This window comes from Lissotriton helveticus, chromosome 11 (assembly GCF_964261635.1).
Source record: "Lissotriton helveticus chromosome 11, aLisHel1.1, whole genome shotgun sequence".
Lineage (NCBI taxonomy): Eukaryota > Metazoa > Chordata > Amphibia > Caudata > Salamandridae > Lissotriton > Lissotriton helveticus.
The window spans coordinates 1005643333-1005659329 of record NC_136072.1 but is presented as its reverse complement, the minus strand read 5'-3'; the positions used below and the strand labels follow the sequence as shown (position 1 = coordinate 1005659329).

At 45.7% G+C, this 15997-nt stretch overlaps 1 protein-coding gene across 5 annotated transcripts in view; it reads left to right on the top strand.

Moving 5' to 3' along the window:
* The window catches only part of ACACB (acetyl-CoA carboxylase beta), a 2338068-nt gene that overhangs the window by 168869 nt on the left and 2153202 nt on the right, over positions 1-15997 (top strand). For 4 of the 5 annotated variants that reach the window (XM_078667379.1, XM_078667377.1, XM_078667380.1 and 1 more), the window contains exon 2: positions 9241-9830. In XM_078667379.1, coding sequence (XP_078523505.1) covers positions 9307-9830 — 524 coding nt within the window. In that variant the 5' untranslated portion in view covers positions 9241-9306. The remainder of the gene's footprint in view (positions 1-9240; positions 9831-15997) is intronic. The other variant, XM_078667383.1, reaches the window with a different exon arrangement.

Here is a 15997-nt window from a genome sequence, read left to right as displayed (position 1 = left end):
TGTCGGTTGCTGGCCGAGTGGCACTGTTAAAGATGGTGGCGCTGCCGCGCTTACTTTATTTCTTCCGCACATTGCCGGTGTGGATCCCGGCTTCAGTCTTCCGAACGCTCAGGGCTCTGACCACGGGTTTCATTTGGGGTTCGGGTAGGCAGAGAGTCGCACTGACCACCCTGATGCGACCACGTGCCGAAGGGGGATTGGCAGTGCCCGACTTGGAATGGTATTATTTGGCAGCACAGCTTCAGTGGCTTACGTTGGCGGTGGCTCGGGAGTTCCGGGGACCTGAGGGACCATGTGGCAGGGTGATTCCTCGACACGTCCTATCTTTCATAGTGCTTCAACAGAAGATCGACCTCACCCAGATCACTCTCGAGGAACGCACTCTCCGTTTGTGCTGGAATCGGAGTCAGAAGCGGGTGGGTTGCCCCTGCCCATATGCCCCGGAGATACCATTGGGCATGTGCACGGCCTTCCCTCATGGGGAAAACTGGTCTGCACTGGCGGTATGGGAGGAGCTCGGCCTTCTCATGGTGGGAGATCTGTATAGAGACGGTGTGTTGTTGTCTTTTCAAGAATTGCAAGACGTGTTTGACTTGCCCAGAGCGACTATTTATTACACGCTGCGTTGGTGGTGGGGCTGCAGCGCCGCTGGAAGACGGGGCTGCAGGAACCCCCGACGTCGCTGGGATGTCAATATGTTACCATGGCGGCGGGTACGTTTAAAGCTGTTACTTGCCTTTATCGGCGCTTGTCGTGCGAACGGCTCCCACCCCTGGATGCCCTGAAAGGTAAATGTGAGGCGGACATCGGCAGAGCCATCCCGGAGACGACATGGCCCCAATTGTTGCGGCGGGCATGGAAGGGTACGCATAATGCCCGGTTTCAGCTGGTACAATTTTATACACTGCATAGGGCGTACTTAACTCCGGCCAAGATTTTACGGTATTTTGGTGTTTCCTGTTCTACATGCCCGAGATGTAACACAGACGGGGCTGATTTTCTGCACATGTTCTGGTCCTGCACGGGTCTGGGATCCTACTGGGAAGAGGTGGTGACGTGCCTGAACAACGTAACGGGGCGGACATTAGAGGCTGAGATGGCAACTTGCCTGCTGCTTTGGTTCCCACACACCCCCAACACGAAAGTCACCAGCAAGTTCTGTGACTTGGGGCTGATTATGGCAAAAAGGGAACTTACCATGCATTGGAAGGCTCGGACAGGCCCTAGCTACCAGAGGTGGCGAGCGAGTTTCTCGACTCGGGCAGGTAGCAAAGGGACGCTCCGTCTGCAGATGGCTAGGCGCTCAGCTAATGACAAGGCGCTAGAAACGGCGAGAGCGTGGGTGGCGCTGGTGGCCGAGTTGATCGCTCCGTCAGCTGAAGCTGAAGAGGAGGATGGAGAGGAGGAGGCTGAGTCCGCTCGAGGGGTTCGCATTACAGCGCCAGACGGATAGAGAATGAGTTGAGAATGGATGTGGTGTATGGGCGACTGGGAGAGAAGCCTAGCTGAGGTCCAGGGTTGGCAATGTCAGTAGATTCGATAGTGGTCGGAGGGCCCTGTCTGTTTTCGCGAAGATGCTTTAACTTAAATACAGCAACTGTTTTCTCTTTGCTCCAATAGTTGAGCGACTGGATGGTTGGATGATATCTCTGGGACCGACCGAAGTGAGGCACACTGACGGGGGAGGGAGGAGCAGGGGAGTGGAGGGGAGTTTGGGATTTAGAGGGAACGGAGGCCTATTTGATATTCACTTCTTCTCCTGCTGCAGCATGAGCCATCTGCGAAATGGCGGCCATTGAAATACGGTTCTCCGTGGTTTGGAATGCAAAAAACTAATAAAATCTTTAAAAAAAAAAAAGTAAGCACATCAATATTTACTTATGATGTATCTCACAAGGTCCCCTCTGCTGCAAACTCTATCCGGACATTCAAACATGTTCCTGATGTGGATTAGAAAAGCTATATAATCATTTACACAGGAATCTTCTGCAGACAACTTAGGGTTGTCCAAGCATATGGCGGCTTGACACAGTCAGGCTATAATGTAACCCACGTTAGCCCAATAAGTGGCAAACAGACCAGGTGTAAAAGCAAAATTAACTGGAAGTCCATCCGGAAATTCTTGTAACTTAGTCGGATTCCCAGAAAATTGTGGCGTACTGAGGTTTGATGGAGAGAGTTCATTTGACCTACAGGTCAATGTTTGTTTTAGGCTTCATTCTCAGCTGTATAAATTCCTGATTCTGTTGTTGTAGAGCTGGCATATCACAGTTACAATCCATAATCAGTCTTCACCGATAGAGTCATTGGTGTCAAATTCTACTGAGAACTGGGGACTAAGCAGGCTCCTTCGTCTTCTACCTGTCTTGTCCAAAGGAAGGGTGAAACACTGTATTAGCCATTTTGCTAAACACATGTAAAAATGTGTTGGATCCAGGTGTCTGGAGGAAGGAATCCCAAATTGGAGGAATAAGCACTTCACTTGGCATGAAAAAACCTGCAAGGCTCAATAGAGAGAGATCCAGATCAGGAGTCCAGCGGAGAAGACTGAAAAATCCAGGTGATCCACAAGGCTAGAAGCATTTTTGAAAGACAGCACAACCACTACTGGAACAAGCATTCGCAGTGCAAGTTTAAGCTAATTGGCATTGTAAATGACTATGCCTTTTCGTTATGTTTTAAAAAAACGAAAACAAAAATGAAAGGCATTGTCATTTGCTATGTCAGTAGCTCAAACTTGCGTAAATGCGACACCTATTGCATTGCAAATGCTTGTCTTTAATGTATTTCTCCTACTGTGGACGCAGCTTGCTTTCCCCGCCATAACCGCTTTCAGTTTCAAGCAGCACCGGACAATGGGGCCGAGCTCTCGCACTTACAAGAGTTAGAGCTATTGCCATTGTAAATGACAATAACCTAAACTCCTGTAACTGCGAGATCTATTGTAATGCAAATGCTTGTCTTAAATGTAGCGACACCTTAGAGCCTCGCGACACCGCTTCACTGAGCCACCTGGAGGAACTTCTGGCCTTCCAGAAACTGAACATTAAAAGAGCAGTGACCCCGTTCGAAGGAGCAGCTTTGTGGCAGGAATGGCCGCTGGAGTGAGCAGCACTCGACCGGTAACCGTCTGTACCAAGGAAAGCCGCGAAAATGCTTACAAATTCCCGATTTATGGCCTTGTTTGTGAGACACGTCTAACTCACCACGTCTGCTGTCGGTCCCCAGTCCAGTGTGGGGTGACTGCAACCTCCTTCCACGGATGAGAGGCCACGTTGACTCGCCACGACTCCTGTCTGAGATGTGTAGCTTTTAGACACATCTCTGTGTGCGACCCACAGCTAAAACAGACTGTCTCTCCCCCACTGAGCCTCCTGCACTCTGCCGACTGGGCGGGAACCTTGTTTTCTCTGAGCTAAACAGACTTTTAAGAGCCAGCAGGCATAAGGGCAGACTGGTACGGCTTGGGGGCTGGCAGCTTCGAGGCACCTGAGATGTGATTGACACCAGTGGAGGCAATGAACTGCCCAGAAGTCTCCTCAAACCACAGCGACTCTCAGTCCCAGGCTCACAACGTGCGGTAATCAACATCACACACTGTAAGTCTTGGCTGCCTCCCTGACACTTACACTGATTATGCACAATTTGTTCTACACGAACCAGCAGATTCTCACTGTGGGTTCCGAGGGGTTAAATGAAATAAGTTACGTGTGCTCTGAGGCGGGCAAGGGGTGTGGGGGGCTAATGCGAGGAGAGGCTCCGTGAGAAGACGTGTGCTTCGAGGTGGGTGGGACGCTGAAGAGAGGAGACCTTAGTGTGCAGGGTAGTGCTTGCAAACTTTCTTATCTTTATGGGGGGCCATCAGTTTCTAATTAGCATGGCCGCGCTAAAGCCATGCTAATTAGAAACAGATGCCCCCCCCCTAAAGATAAGAAAGTGTTCCACGACAGCCGTGAAGCAGACGACCCAGTCCGGATTGGACGTTCAAAAGGTAGAAAGGGCAGTGGCCAAACAGCATCATTTTCAATGGGACGCTAGAGTTTAGCATAAAAGCTGACGCGACCCAATGAAAATGATGGGCAGGGCTTCAAGTCCCCTTCTGAAATCTCCTCTCTCACTTTAGGTCTGCAACGATATCCAAGACCTACAAACAGGACTCAAAGTACACAAAAACATGAAAACAAATATATAGAAAAAGAGACAAAAATCTGAAGAAAAGAGGATGAAGGACCCGTCGAAAAATAGAATTTCAACTGCTTTTTGACACAGAGGCTTCAGCCCAGTTCTCTTATTTTATACTTAGAAAGCAGAAAACAGGGATTGGGTAATTACAGGAAATAAGGGTGCCGTTCTGTATTTGAAAAATAATAGCTCGTTATACTGGGTGGCCATCTTAATCTGAGAATTTGTGGAAGACAGAATTCCTGGCCTAGATTTGAAAAGAGCCTTTCAACAAATTGCTCAGGCTCTCTTAACGGATTTCTAGAGGTAGCTTACTAATCGCCAAGTTGCTAAGAGGAAACCATTGTGTCCGCATCCTAAAGCTGACAACTGGGCCAGAGAGTTTGGAACATGCCGCACATTGGCAGAGACAGAGCCAGACATCGTAGATGCCACACGCCAGCTGCCTGTGGATACAGACACTGTAAGGGTTCAGTGTGTCCTCCATACTGTATGACTGTGGTGTGTGGCTCTTGTGGTTCTACACTGCAATGTGGCCATGAATCCTTCCTGTCTCACCGAAGCAGCCATGAGGCCCGTCCACTTAGAGGTGTGACACATGGCCATCCATGGTCCCTGTGCGCACTACTTCTGTGTGCACACTGGCTCATACCATCTGACAATTGCAGAATTCAGAAGACAGGTATTCCAGCACAGCGACAGCCATAACAGAGGTAACCGTGAATCTCATCAAAGGAAAATAAAAACGTGTAAACCTTTATCTGTCAAGCACTTACCTCCAAAAGTGTTTCAACTGTGGAAAAATAAAATGACTTCAGATACCTATACCGTATGAAATTCTAATACCTACCTGTCTGAAAATAAATAATACCTTTATTATTTACCAGTTGTTCAACTGACAAAACAACCTTTAAATAGTTAACCTAACTAAACAATAACAAATAAATGGGTGATGAACTGATTTTAGGAGCCACAATAAAGAGGGTGAATTCTTGAATATTATGATGCAGATGAGACTCTTGTGATTTTGTTTACATGTATTGCGAATGTTTAAAGAATTACTAATACAGGAGTTCAGTTTATACATAGATCATCTATCTTGCCATTAAGTCCATTGTGAAACCTGGTAGTGCTGACTGAAATATCCAAAGAGGAGCATTTCAAAGGTGAATGACATGAGCGAGCTGTTGCAAACTTTCCAAAGAAATTAGAGAAATAGTGTGGACAAAAACTACACACATAGGAAAGTGACTGATGAGAATGGAACTGAGCATCATTGCCTTGCAGAGAAAAATGGGGACGAAGGAAGGAACTATAATATTGATAGCAGAGAAGCTGGCAACTATAACCACCGTTCAAAAGTGCACAATAACCAATATCCTTCAAATGAAATAGAAACTGGAGAGTCTTGAAGACACAGCTATGGCACTTTTGGTGGGAGTCCTACTGATCACCCGATGCAGGAAAGAAAACTATAAAAGGGCTTTAATAGAGGTCTTTGTTTGAGAGAAAATCATATTTGATTAAACATGATCCCTGATCTGTTTGATGAAAGCTTTAGACTGCCCGTCAGAGTAGTGAGACAAAGATGCCAGCTAGGAGGGAGTAAATTAAAGTATAATTATACTGACCCCACCAGAACCTAAAGGCAGAGACAAAAACCTGAACAAGGAAAAACTGAAAAATTAGACTGAAGTGAAGGCAATTTTGTTTTATCCGGACCTCAGTCATGGAAGTATACTGTGAAGTAAATAGCTTCTAGCTGTGAGATAAATGCTAACGATTATGGTATACTGCTTCAGTGACAGATCCTCCAAAGCAAGCTTCGGTGGCAGATCCTTCAGAGCATATTGTTTTCCATAAGGGGAAAATGTATGTGACAAAGGAGAGTACTTGCCTGGGTAAATATTTGACATCTAATGTCTGGCTGTATCTGCCTGTCTTATGTCTAATAGCTGTCAGGAAATATGTTCTTGGGGAGGGGTGGGACGATATGTGCCAGCACATGGGAATAACTGACTTGAAGGGGTTTGCTAGTGAACACACATCCTACTTTCCTGACGTTTCCCTCCTTACCCTCCCTGCCACTTCACATACCCTTCCGTTGGTTATGTGGAAGGATTGTGATATACATTATTTAAGCCTGGAGTTCCCATTTTTAGGTCGAGCAGACATACGCTCAATGCGTGAGCATTGAGGGTGTCTGCTTCAGACCTAATGCTACCCGTATTTGGGAATGTGGACAGCAAAGTGCCACGCGCTCGAGATTGTACCTCGTGAGCGCGCACGTCGCCGTGCCTCGTTTTCCCATGCACAAAGAAAGCCTCACTCACGCATGCGCACATACACATCCATACACACACTGCATACACACACGCACCCCCCCTTAAACAGACACACGCGCACACAGACAGACAGACGCACGCACAGACACACTCAAACAGACACACGAGCGTACACCCCACCCCCACTCACCCCTCCTCTCCCTCAACACACTCACCTGTTCTGGCGGTGCTCGGCGGCGGTTCTGCCTCTCGGGCGGCGGTAGCGCTTTGCGGGGCTCTCTCCCACATGAGAGCCCCGCCTTCCCCATGCGCCCGGCCGCTCTTCACCCGGTCCCCCATCTCGGGACCGGGACTCAATCAGGAGCCTTCGTGGCTCCTCGGGCAGCTCGCTCTCGCCGCGATGGGGCGGGACTTCCCGTTGGGGCCGCGATGGGATTGGCCGGCTGGCCAACCGCTTCCGGTTCGTCGGAGGCAGCGCAGCGGCCCGGCGGGGACTTTAACAAACTCCTGGGCGCTGATTCGCGCACTTGACGGAAGTCCCGCCCCCACGCTTATTTCGTTTTCCTGAGTGCGTGCGCACATCTTATCACTTGTTTTTATAGCGTGTACTACTGTTTACTAAGCACTTCCAGAGACTAGAACTAAGACTCGCATCGCAGGCCTACCAGCGCATGCCACTCTGTCCCTAGGTATACAGCCCTGATCCCCGCACAGCAACGCGTGCCGTAGGCTGGCACCTCCAGAGCGGCTGCAGGGATTACACTTGGTATGTATCCGCTGGGTAGATAAGCAGCTTAAGTATTTCCATCACAAGTTAACTTTTGGCACAGCGGCACGTTCGTTATCACTAGCGGCTCACTGCCGCCTTGTTTCTTAAGCACTCCATGAGAGTGCGTGCATGTTCCAGCTTTCTCCCTCCAAATGTCTGCTCCCCTGCACTCCACGCTGAAAGCTCTCTCTCCTTTGCCTCTCACTCACCCACCTCCCTTCGTTCCTCCTCACACTCCATGCATCTCTCTTGTGTGCTTCTCTCCCAGTCCCGGCTCCTGTGATGCTCTCTCGAGTATCCTGCTTTCCCCCATCCACTGCTCACTCTCTGTTACTCCCTTCCTCCTCCACCTCATTTGCCCCCACTCCCACCCCTGCGTGAAATGAATACTATCTAAGGCGGCATACGTTTCCCTTCACTAGCACTAGTTTAACGCAACCAACAACTGAAAGGTGATAAGTCAGTCTTTGCAAAGTGGATATCTATCAGATTCTTTTTTTATGAAATGTTTTACAGAAACTCCTACCAAACAGATTTACTCAAAATACAATAGTAAATATTAAAATGTGATGTGCCTTCTTCAAGGACACTACCACCTGCCGACTGTGGCGACATATAGCATCGGCGTCCCAGACGGCCGAGTTTCAAATTAGAATCATAAGAATAAACACGATTGGGCGCTTTTCAGGAAACGAGCACTATCTCGGCGTATTAAGGCACTATGTACCCCAGCCTCGAAGAGTCCACTGCACACGGCCTATAATACTTCTCTGAACCCGAGCTTCCACACTCCCTGGATCGTTCTCACCCCACAGCACATGACATGCTCTGTTTGTCTTCTCCTGTTGGCTGCCTCCTCTCTCGCAGCTAGAGGGCAAGCAGGAATTTGACTAGCAAAGTAGCTGGCATTCTGACAGTGGCCCTGTCTCCATGGGCCCTCACCCCCTCTCCCTGCTAACGCTGGTCGGATGCAGGAACATTGGCAGCTGATGCTGCAGGATGGATGGCCCCGGGGTTGTGCATTGCTACAGGATCCACGCATCTGCACCTAGAGGCGAGGCTTGTGCAGGCACTACCAGAGCTACGGGAGGCATCAGTGTGTCTGAAGGTACATGTGGTGGCCAGTTGCACGACTTGTTCCCACGCCTTCTAGACACATTCTTCTCTGGCTGCTTCTCGAAGTAGTGCACTTTGTGGTCCGGAAGTTTGTTTGAACATGTTTACTTGCAGTGGTTTTGGGAACTAAAGTGGGGATTGCATTACATCGTTGACTAGTTCTTTAGGGGACTGCTTTGTCTGCATATCTGAAGACAAAGTGACAGAGATAGGGAAAAGGTGATAACAAGCATTTGCAATGCAATAGGTCTCGCATTTATGCGAGTTTAAGCTATTGGCATTATAAATGACCATACCTTTTATTTATTTAAAAACAAAAACCTAAATAAAAGGCATTGCCATTTACAATGCCAATAACTCAAACTGTCGTAAATGCGAGAACTATTGCATTGCAAATGCTTGTTTTTTTAAATCTCTCATTCAAAGTATTTGTAATGAAGGTGCAGTTACACCTCCAGGAACGTTCTGTTATGATAATACTAAATGGAATTGTACATGCATTTCCTCAGCTCCTGAAACTCCTTCCCTTTAATATTATTGCTCTATTTATTGTTCATATATAGTGCTACTATGTTTTTCGACCTACCTTTAGCTTCATTTGATGATGTGCTGAAGCTACCTATTTTAAGGAAATTGAAGGAAAGAAACAATAGGACAGCTTCCTACAAAGGTATTTCACCAGTTTTCAGTTGGTAAAATGTCTGAGTAGTCAACACTGGGAGTGTTGTATTCGCACATCTTTTGTCATTTCTGATTTGCCAGGTGAGTCCCATGGTCAGCTGAACTGGAAATTATAATACGGGCCTTAGTTTGGCCCATTTGCTTTACAATGAAGGAGCTGTATTTAATGGCTTGCATACATATTATCTTTTTTCCTTTTTTGTTTAGGTACACTGAATTGTGGCAATCATCTTGTCCTTGCTCCTGATTCTACTGTGGTTTATTTGGAGAACAATGGAAAACACTCAGCCAAAAATAGAAATGGAGGCTTGTGTCAGACAGGGGCAAGACACATCCACAGCCGCTGAAGATAAAGACCAATCCAAAGATTTGCCATCTCCCTCTCAGGACAATTCTCAGTCGACATCTGTAACTCCCAGCAACACTACACAGGCACTGTGCAGGGTTACACAACAGCAACCAGGACAGCCTTGTGGGCAACGGGCACATTCTACAACCAGACTGACCTCTACATTACCATCCCAAGTGTCAAATAAACAACCAACCTCTTTGGTTCAGCTTCCATTATCATCAAATAAACCTCCGCAGAATACTTTTATTTCCAAATCACAGTCGTTTGAAAGTAGAAAAGGAATTAGTAAGCTAGCATTGTCAACATTTATTTTGGGCTCTTCTGAAGATAACTCTTCTGATGATGAATTTTCTGCAGGATCCTCATTAACTGCCTCAAGAAGAAGCAGCTTGTCAAAGATAAGTGCACCTTTTATAACATCTTCGTCATCTTCTACAACCATGAGGTAGGCAACATTGTTATTAATTTGCTATGTATTTTGCTTCACACCACAGTGATGGCATAATCATTATGTACAGAAATTAGATCATATGATGATTTTTATGGTCATTGACTAAATTCAATTCAACATTTGTCTAGTCCATGTAGGAATCAATTTGGTATATTGATGACTTTGAAATGTAATAACTGATGGGATGGTAGGCTTCCCACAGTCTGGGTCGATCATCACACAAACTTGGGAAATAATAACCAATCTGTGAAACACTTGTAACAGAAACATCTCAGCTAGTTTATTTACGATGATGCTTCCCCAGTTACCAGTTCAATTCAGATGGTTACATCTAGATGATTATTTGTGGGCTCAGAGCAGCAGCCTCAGTGTTATTAACATCTATGGGGAAGATTTTTTATATGATTATTTCTAGGACTTTAGAAAATAGTTATTCGACTGATCACCATGACTCTAATAGGAATGTCTGTATAACTCTTCAGATACCATCGGGCCATTTGAGCTATAATAAAAAGCAAATGCCATATTTATTACAAGTTACTATGTGGGAATATTGTTTTGGAAAAGAAAATAGGGAGCTTAGATTTTGATTCTTTTACTGAGAAAGTATGATTAGTTATGTAACAGAGAACTTGGTATTTCTGATCATCTTATGCAGAAAGGTATATTACCTGCTTTGCTCTGGAAACCGCATATCCTCTGGAGCCCTATACAGGTTGTCTTGCGATTCGGGATTCCTTCAGGCGCTGCCCGTACATGTAAGAGCGGTGGTGCGAGGTGTGGTCGATGACGAGGGAAACTTGAAGTTTCCCTCATCATCGTATGTTAAATCCTCCCTGTGCCACCCCCACTTACTCCCCCACCCCTCTTACCTGCACCTGGTTTCCTTGCAAATATCTATTTAGCAACTTTTAGCAGTTAGGTTAAAGGAGTCATTGCATGATGTTCTTATACTGGTTGATATTCATACAAAATTACAAGCAACAATATTGGGTGACGTAAGGCTCCTTTAAAAGTCTGCTTCTTCAAGGATAAAGGCTCTGGATTCAGCACTCATGCCATTTGTAATTGCTTACACTTTTAGTGCCAAATGTTTACCTCTGCTACCTGACACTGGCACTGAAGCTAAGTAAGATGAAGCCTGTGGAATTCCTGAAACATTTTGACAAATGTTCATGCTAATTAAAAATCTTTTAATTTCCTGGCCAGTAAGATGTTTATATGAGGTACAGAAATTGTGTAATGAATAGAGAGTAAAAACAATCCTTTGGCTTTAAAGTTATCATTGCCAAATCAAAGTACATGTAAATTGTACAAACGTCTGTTGACCAACTATCAAACAACATGCATAAGTGAAGGGGTCCATTCATGATCAACTGCAAGGAAAAGCATGAATTTGTAGTTGGGCTAACATGCACAGAGTTTGTGTAATTCCTTAAACTAAAGATTACTGGATCTTGAATTCTGACCCAATTTGTGTGGGATAGCTGCAAAGATTAAATCGGACTTTATTGGCAGGTGGAAGCCAAAAAGACTGGGTATGTCAAGTTGTTGGTATATAACACTGGATTTAGGAAAGTGAAAGATATTAAATGTAATTCACCTAAAATATAGAAACACTGTGGGAATTCTGTAGAATCACAGATCGAGGAAGGAATATGGATCATCCAAAAACAGCATTAGAAGGTTTTTGCAAGGCCACTGCACAGGGAAACGTAGTCACGTTTTAGAAGTTTGTGAACATGTTGTCTACAGGAATCCTCTTACAATTATTTGTTGAACTTAGAAAAGGGTGATGTTTGCATTTGATGGCGTGACTAGACCAGAACTCTTGCCCATCATGAAAGAGATGGGCATCGACAAGAGACATTACTGAATATTATTTTCGTGTTTCAGGCAAATTAATTACCAAATGTGTGATATGGTCCAGAGAGTGAACTTACTTCAAATTTTCGGTCAACATACAGGGTTACATCAGGGACTGTACTGCTGTCTCTTTTTTATTCCCCCATTACACCAATAGTGTGACTTTTCTCCACCTATTAACTTGATTCCTCAGGAATTATAGGCAACTGTCCTTACTTTTGTAGTAAGCAAATTCATTTTATTGTGTAGAATACATAATTCTGTACAAAATGCCAATACACAATTCACACTAATAAAATACATAATTTATATTGTTAAAATCAACTCCTTCAACAGCATTAACAAAATAAATGCTAGAAGAAACAGTTTAAATTCATAAAATAGATCTATCTTTCTCCAGCTACTAAAGAGCGTTCAGGAAAGTACATAAAATATGTTAATTGTATATGTTATTATCCTTTTATTATTTAATATCTTTTAATTTGAGTCTCACATACATTATGTTCATACATTTTATTAGTTTCCCTATAAAAGCATTTGATTGTGTCATTAAACAAGCTAAAGTTACCACCTTTACAGTGCGCAAAGATAAGGGAGTAAATACTTGCTGCGAATATCAGTCAAGTTGGGACAAAGACAGATATTGTTCAGTGATTCCTTGCAGTAATTACAAAGTCTACAATTTGGAGTACTGGATGTATGTAGAATTCCACAGGCATTTAAACTCTTTCAGATGAATATATAGTAGACAGAATCTTAAAAAGATATATTTTTTGGTGTCTCTAAATCTCTAAATTAGAATCAGTGTACTGCTGATTCGATTGCAAATAAGATTCCATAAGAGTGTTTGTATTGTGGAGCTTTTGATAAACCCCTTAGACGAAAGGATTCCTGAAGTCTTGATTTAATAATACTCTTGCCGGTTGATAATGGCATTTGCAGCAGATCCTGTACAGTTGGTAGAGTGTGAGCCTGGAGAAGATTATTGATTTCCTCACAAGAGAGACAAGCTGGTCGCTGAAATCTGTATCAGCTCTTAGTATATCAACCCTTGCAGGGAATCGGATTTTGTAGTAGGACAGTAACAATAGTAGTTGATTCTCGGGATCTGGTGAACTGCTTCAAATAATGGTAGACTTAATTCGAGTCTGATCATGGCATGTGGAGTAGAACTTTGTAAATTGAAACGAGAGCAAGCATTTTGAATAAACATTGTGCCTACTTTGTTAATCTTCTTTTCATTTAGTACTATTGAAGCATAGATTAAAAGAGAAATTAGGGGCACATTATGATGGCAGACGGACTGGCTCCGTCCGCCACGGTGGTGTAAACCGGGACCGCCCGCCATGCTTGCTGCGGTCCCGCATACCCTATTACGATGAAACTGCCACCGCGGCGGTCTTGTTCCGCACCCTTAACATTGCGGCAGTGGCTGCTGACAGCAACACTGCCGCGATGTCACAAAGAGCATGTTGTGAATTTCACTGCACTACGTGGCAGACACCACACTGTGTCTGACACTTGGTGCAGTGAAATGTTGGGGGTACCATAGGTACCCCCCCTGTGCACCCTCACCTCCCCCAATACAAGGGGGGGCCCGCAACAGGCCACCAAAACCAAAGTCCGCCTGTCTTTCAACGGCGGTTGCACCACCGCGGAAAGGCTGGCTGGAGACCTCTTCATAATTTTGCGGGCGGTGCTTGCAAGGCACCACTACCATTTTGTGGCTGCAGACTGCTCCGCCGTGCAATCGTAACGATTGCCTGTGTGGTACTGTGGTGGACGGGCTTTGCCTCGGCCGCGGTCTGAATCCCACCGCCATCGTAATATGGTGGTAGGAGAATCGCGGTCCGCAGGGCCGGCGGACCTCACCACCGGCCCAGTGGTGGCGGTCCTTCCGCCATCATAATGAGCCCCTTAGTTTGGCCCTAAAGGCTAAGATTGTTGGTCTGATACTGCACCCTCCATAAATTTGAAAAAGAAAATTCAAATCATTTGTTACTGTGGTGGCCTTTGTTTTTAGTGTATTTAAATTATGTGCAGCTGTCAGATCATTGTCTAACTGGAAGCCCAAATAGCCATAGGGGTTCACGGACTCCACTGTATTATTGCCTAACTTCCAAATACATTTATGTGGACCCCTCCCAAGTTAGATTATTTTTGTTTTCTTGATGTTAGCAGATAGATTGTTAATCTGGTTATATTCATTAAGTGCAGTAAACTGACGCTGTAATCCAATAGGGTTCTGTGAGCAGATTATAGGGTCAGCTGCTATACGAGATAACTGACTGGAAAATCCCCCAATTTAGGAAGCAGGAATTCTGATTTTTTTTTAAATATAATTGCCAGAGATGTATAATGAAAAGAGAAGTGGAGCAAGCACGCACCCATGTTTTAGACCATTGTCGATGGTAAGTTTGGGGGAGACGTGCTCCTTGGTTGACAAATTGATTTGCATCCAAGTGTTGGTGTGTAGAGCTATCATCAGATGTCACAAATTGAAATCCATGCCCAATGTTAGGAGCTTTGACCAAATATGATTGCTATTTACTTTGTTGAGTGCCGAGGTGTAATTCACGAAGCAAACATAAAGCGATTTTCTTTGATTTAGTGTCTTCTCAATGAGGAGAGTCAATGCAACTATGATGTCGAAAGTTGCACATCCTGCACTAAAGCCTGTTTGATAGAGCGGCAGCAAATTATTAGATACAATCCAGTCTGTTAGATGTGAAAGTAAGAATTCGGCAAAAAAGTTTGGCAGCTATTGCCTGGACATTTGCAGGGTTTTGTCGGCTTTCCTATTTATGAATTGGTAGGATTATTGCCCCTTGCCATGACGTTGGTAACTTGCCAGATTGCAAGACATGGTGAAGCACGGGCTGCAGTATCCCTCAAGTTCAAGTTCAAAAAATTTGTATAGCGCACTACTCACCCAGAGGGTCTCAAGGCGCTTGAGGGAGGGGGGTACTTTACTTATCGAATAACCAAGTTTTTAGTTGCTTTCTGAAGGAGAGGCGGTTCTGTGTAAGACGGAGGTGGGTGGGGAGAGAATTCCATGTTTTGGCCGCTAAGTAGGAGAAGGATCTTCCCCCCATGGTGGATCTATGGATGCGCGGAATTGCGGCAAGGGCTTGGTTGGACGATCGTAGTTGGCGGGTGGGAGTGTAAAAGGACAGGCCCGTGTTGAGGCAATCGGGTCCTAGGTCGTAGAGGGCTTTGTGTGCGTGGGTGAGGAGACGGAACGTTATTCTCTTGTTGACGGGGAGCCAGTGGAGGTCTTTCAGGTGACCGGAAATGTTAGCTTGGCGGGGGATGTTTAGTATGAGTCTGGCTGAGGCGTTTTGGATGCGTTGGAGTTTTTTCTGTAGTTTGGCTGTGGTTCCGGCGTAAAGGGTGTTTCCGTAATCCAGTCGGCTTGTGACCAGTGCGTGGGTGACCGTCTTTCTTGTTTCGGTGGGGATCCAACGGAAGATTTTTTTGAGCATGCGTAGGATGTTGAAGCATGATGATGAGACGGCGTTGGCTTGTTTGGTCATCGAGAGGGAGGAGTCCATGATGAAGCCCAGGTTACGTGCGTGGTCCGTAGGTATGGGTGCGGTTCCCAGGGCCGGTGGCCACCATGAGTCGTCCCAGGCAGTGGGGGATGAACCTAAGATGAGGACTTCCGTTTTGTCCGAGTTCAGTTTTAAACGGCTGTTCTTCATCCACTCGGCTACTTCTTTCATTCCTTCGTGTAAGTTGGTTTTGGCGGTGTTTGGGTCTTTGGTGAGGGAGAGGATCAGCTGTGTGTCGTCAGCGTAGGAGATGATGTTGAGGTTGTGTTGACGCGCGATGGATGCGAGGGGACTCATGTATACGTTGAAGAGGGTGGGACTGAGTGATGATCCTTGTGGTACGCCACAGATGACTTCGGTGGCCTCTGATATAAAAGGGGGAGGCGAACTCTCTGGGTTCTTCCGGCGAGGAACGAGATGATCCAGTCCAATGCTTTTCCTTGAATTCCGACTTTGCTGAGGCGTTGTATGAGGGTGCTATGACAGACTGTGTCGAAGGCAGCGGAGAGGTCAAGTAGGATGAGGGCAACTGTTTCTCCATTGTCCAGTAGTGTTCGAATGTCGTCTGTTGCTGCGATGAGGGCGGTTTCGGTGCTGTGTTTGGCTCGGAAGCCGGACTGTGAGGGGTCGAGGGATTTGTTGGATTCGAGGAAGGCGGCGAGCTGACTGTTGACGGCTTTCTCAATGACTTTGGCAGGGAATGGGAGGAGCGAGATGGGGCGGTAGTTCTTAAGTTCAGTG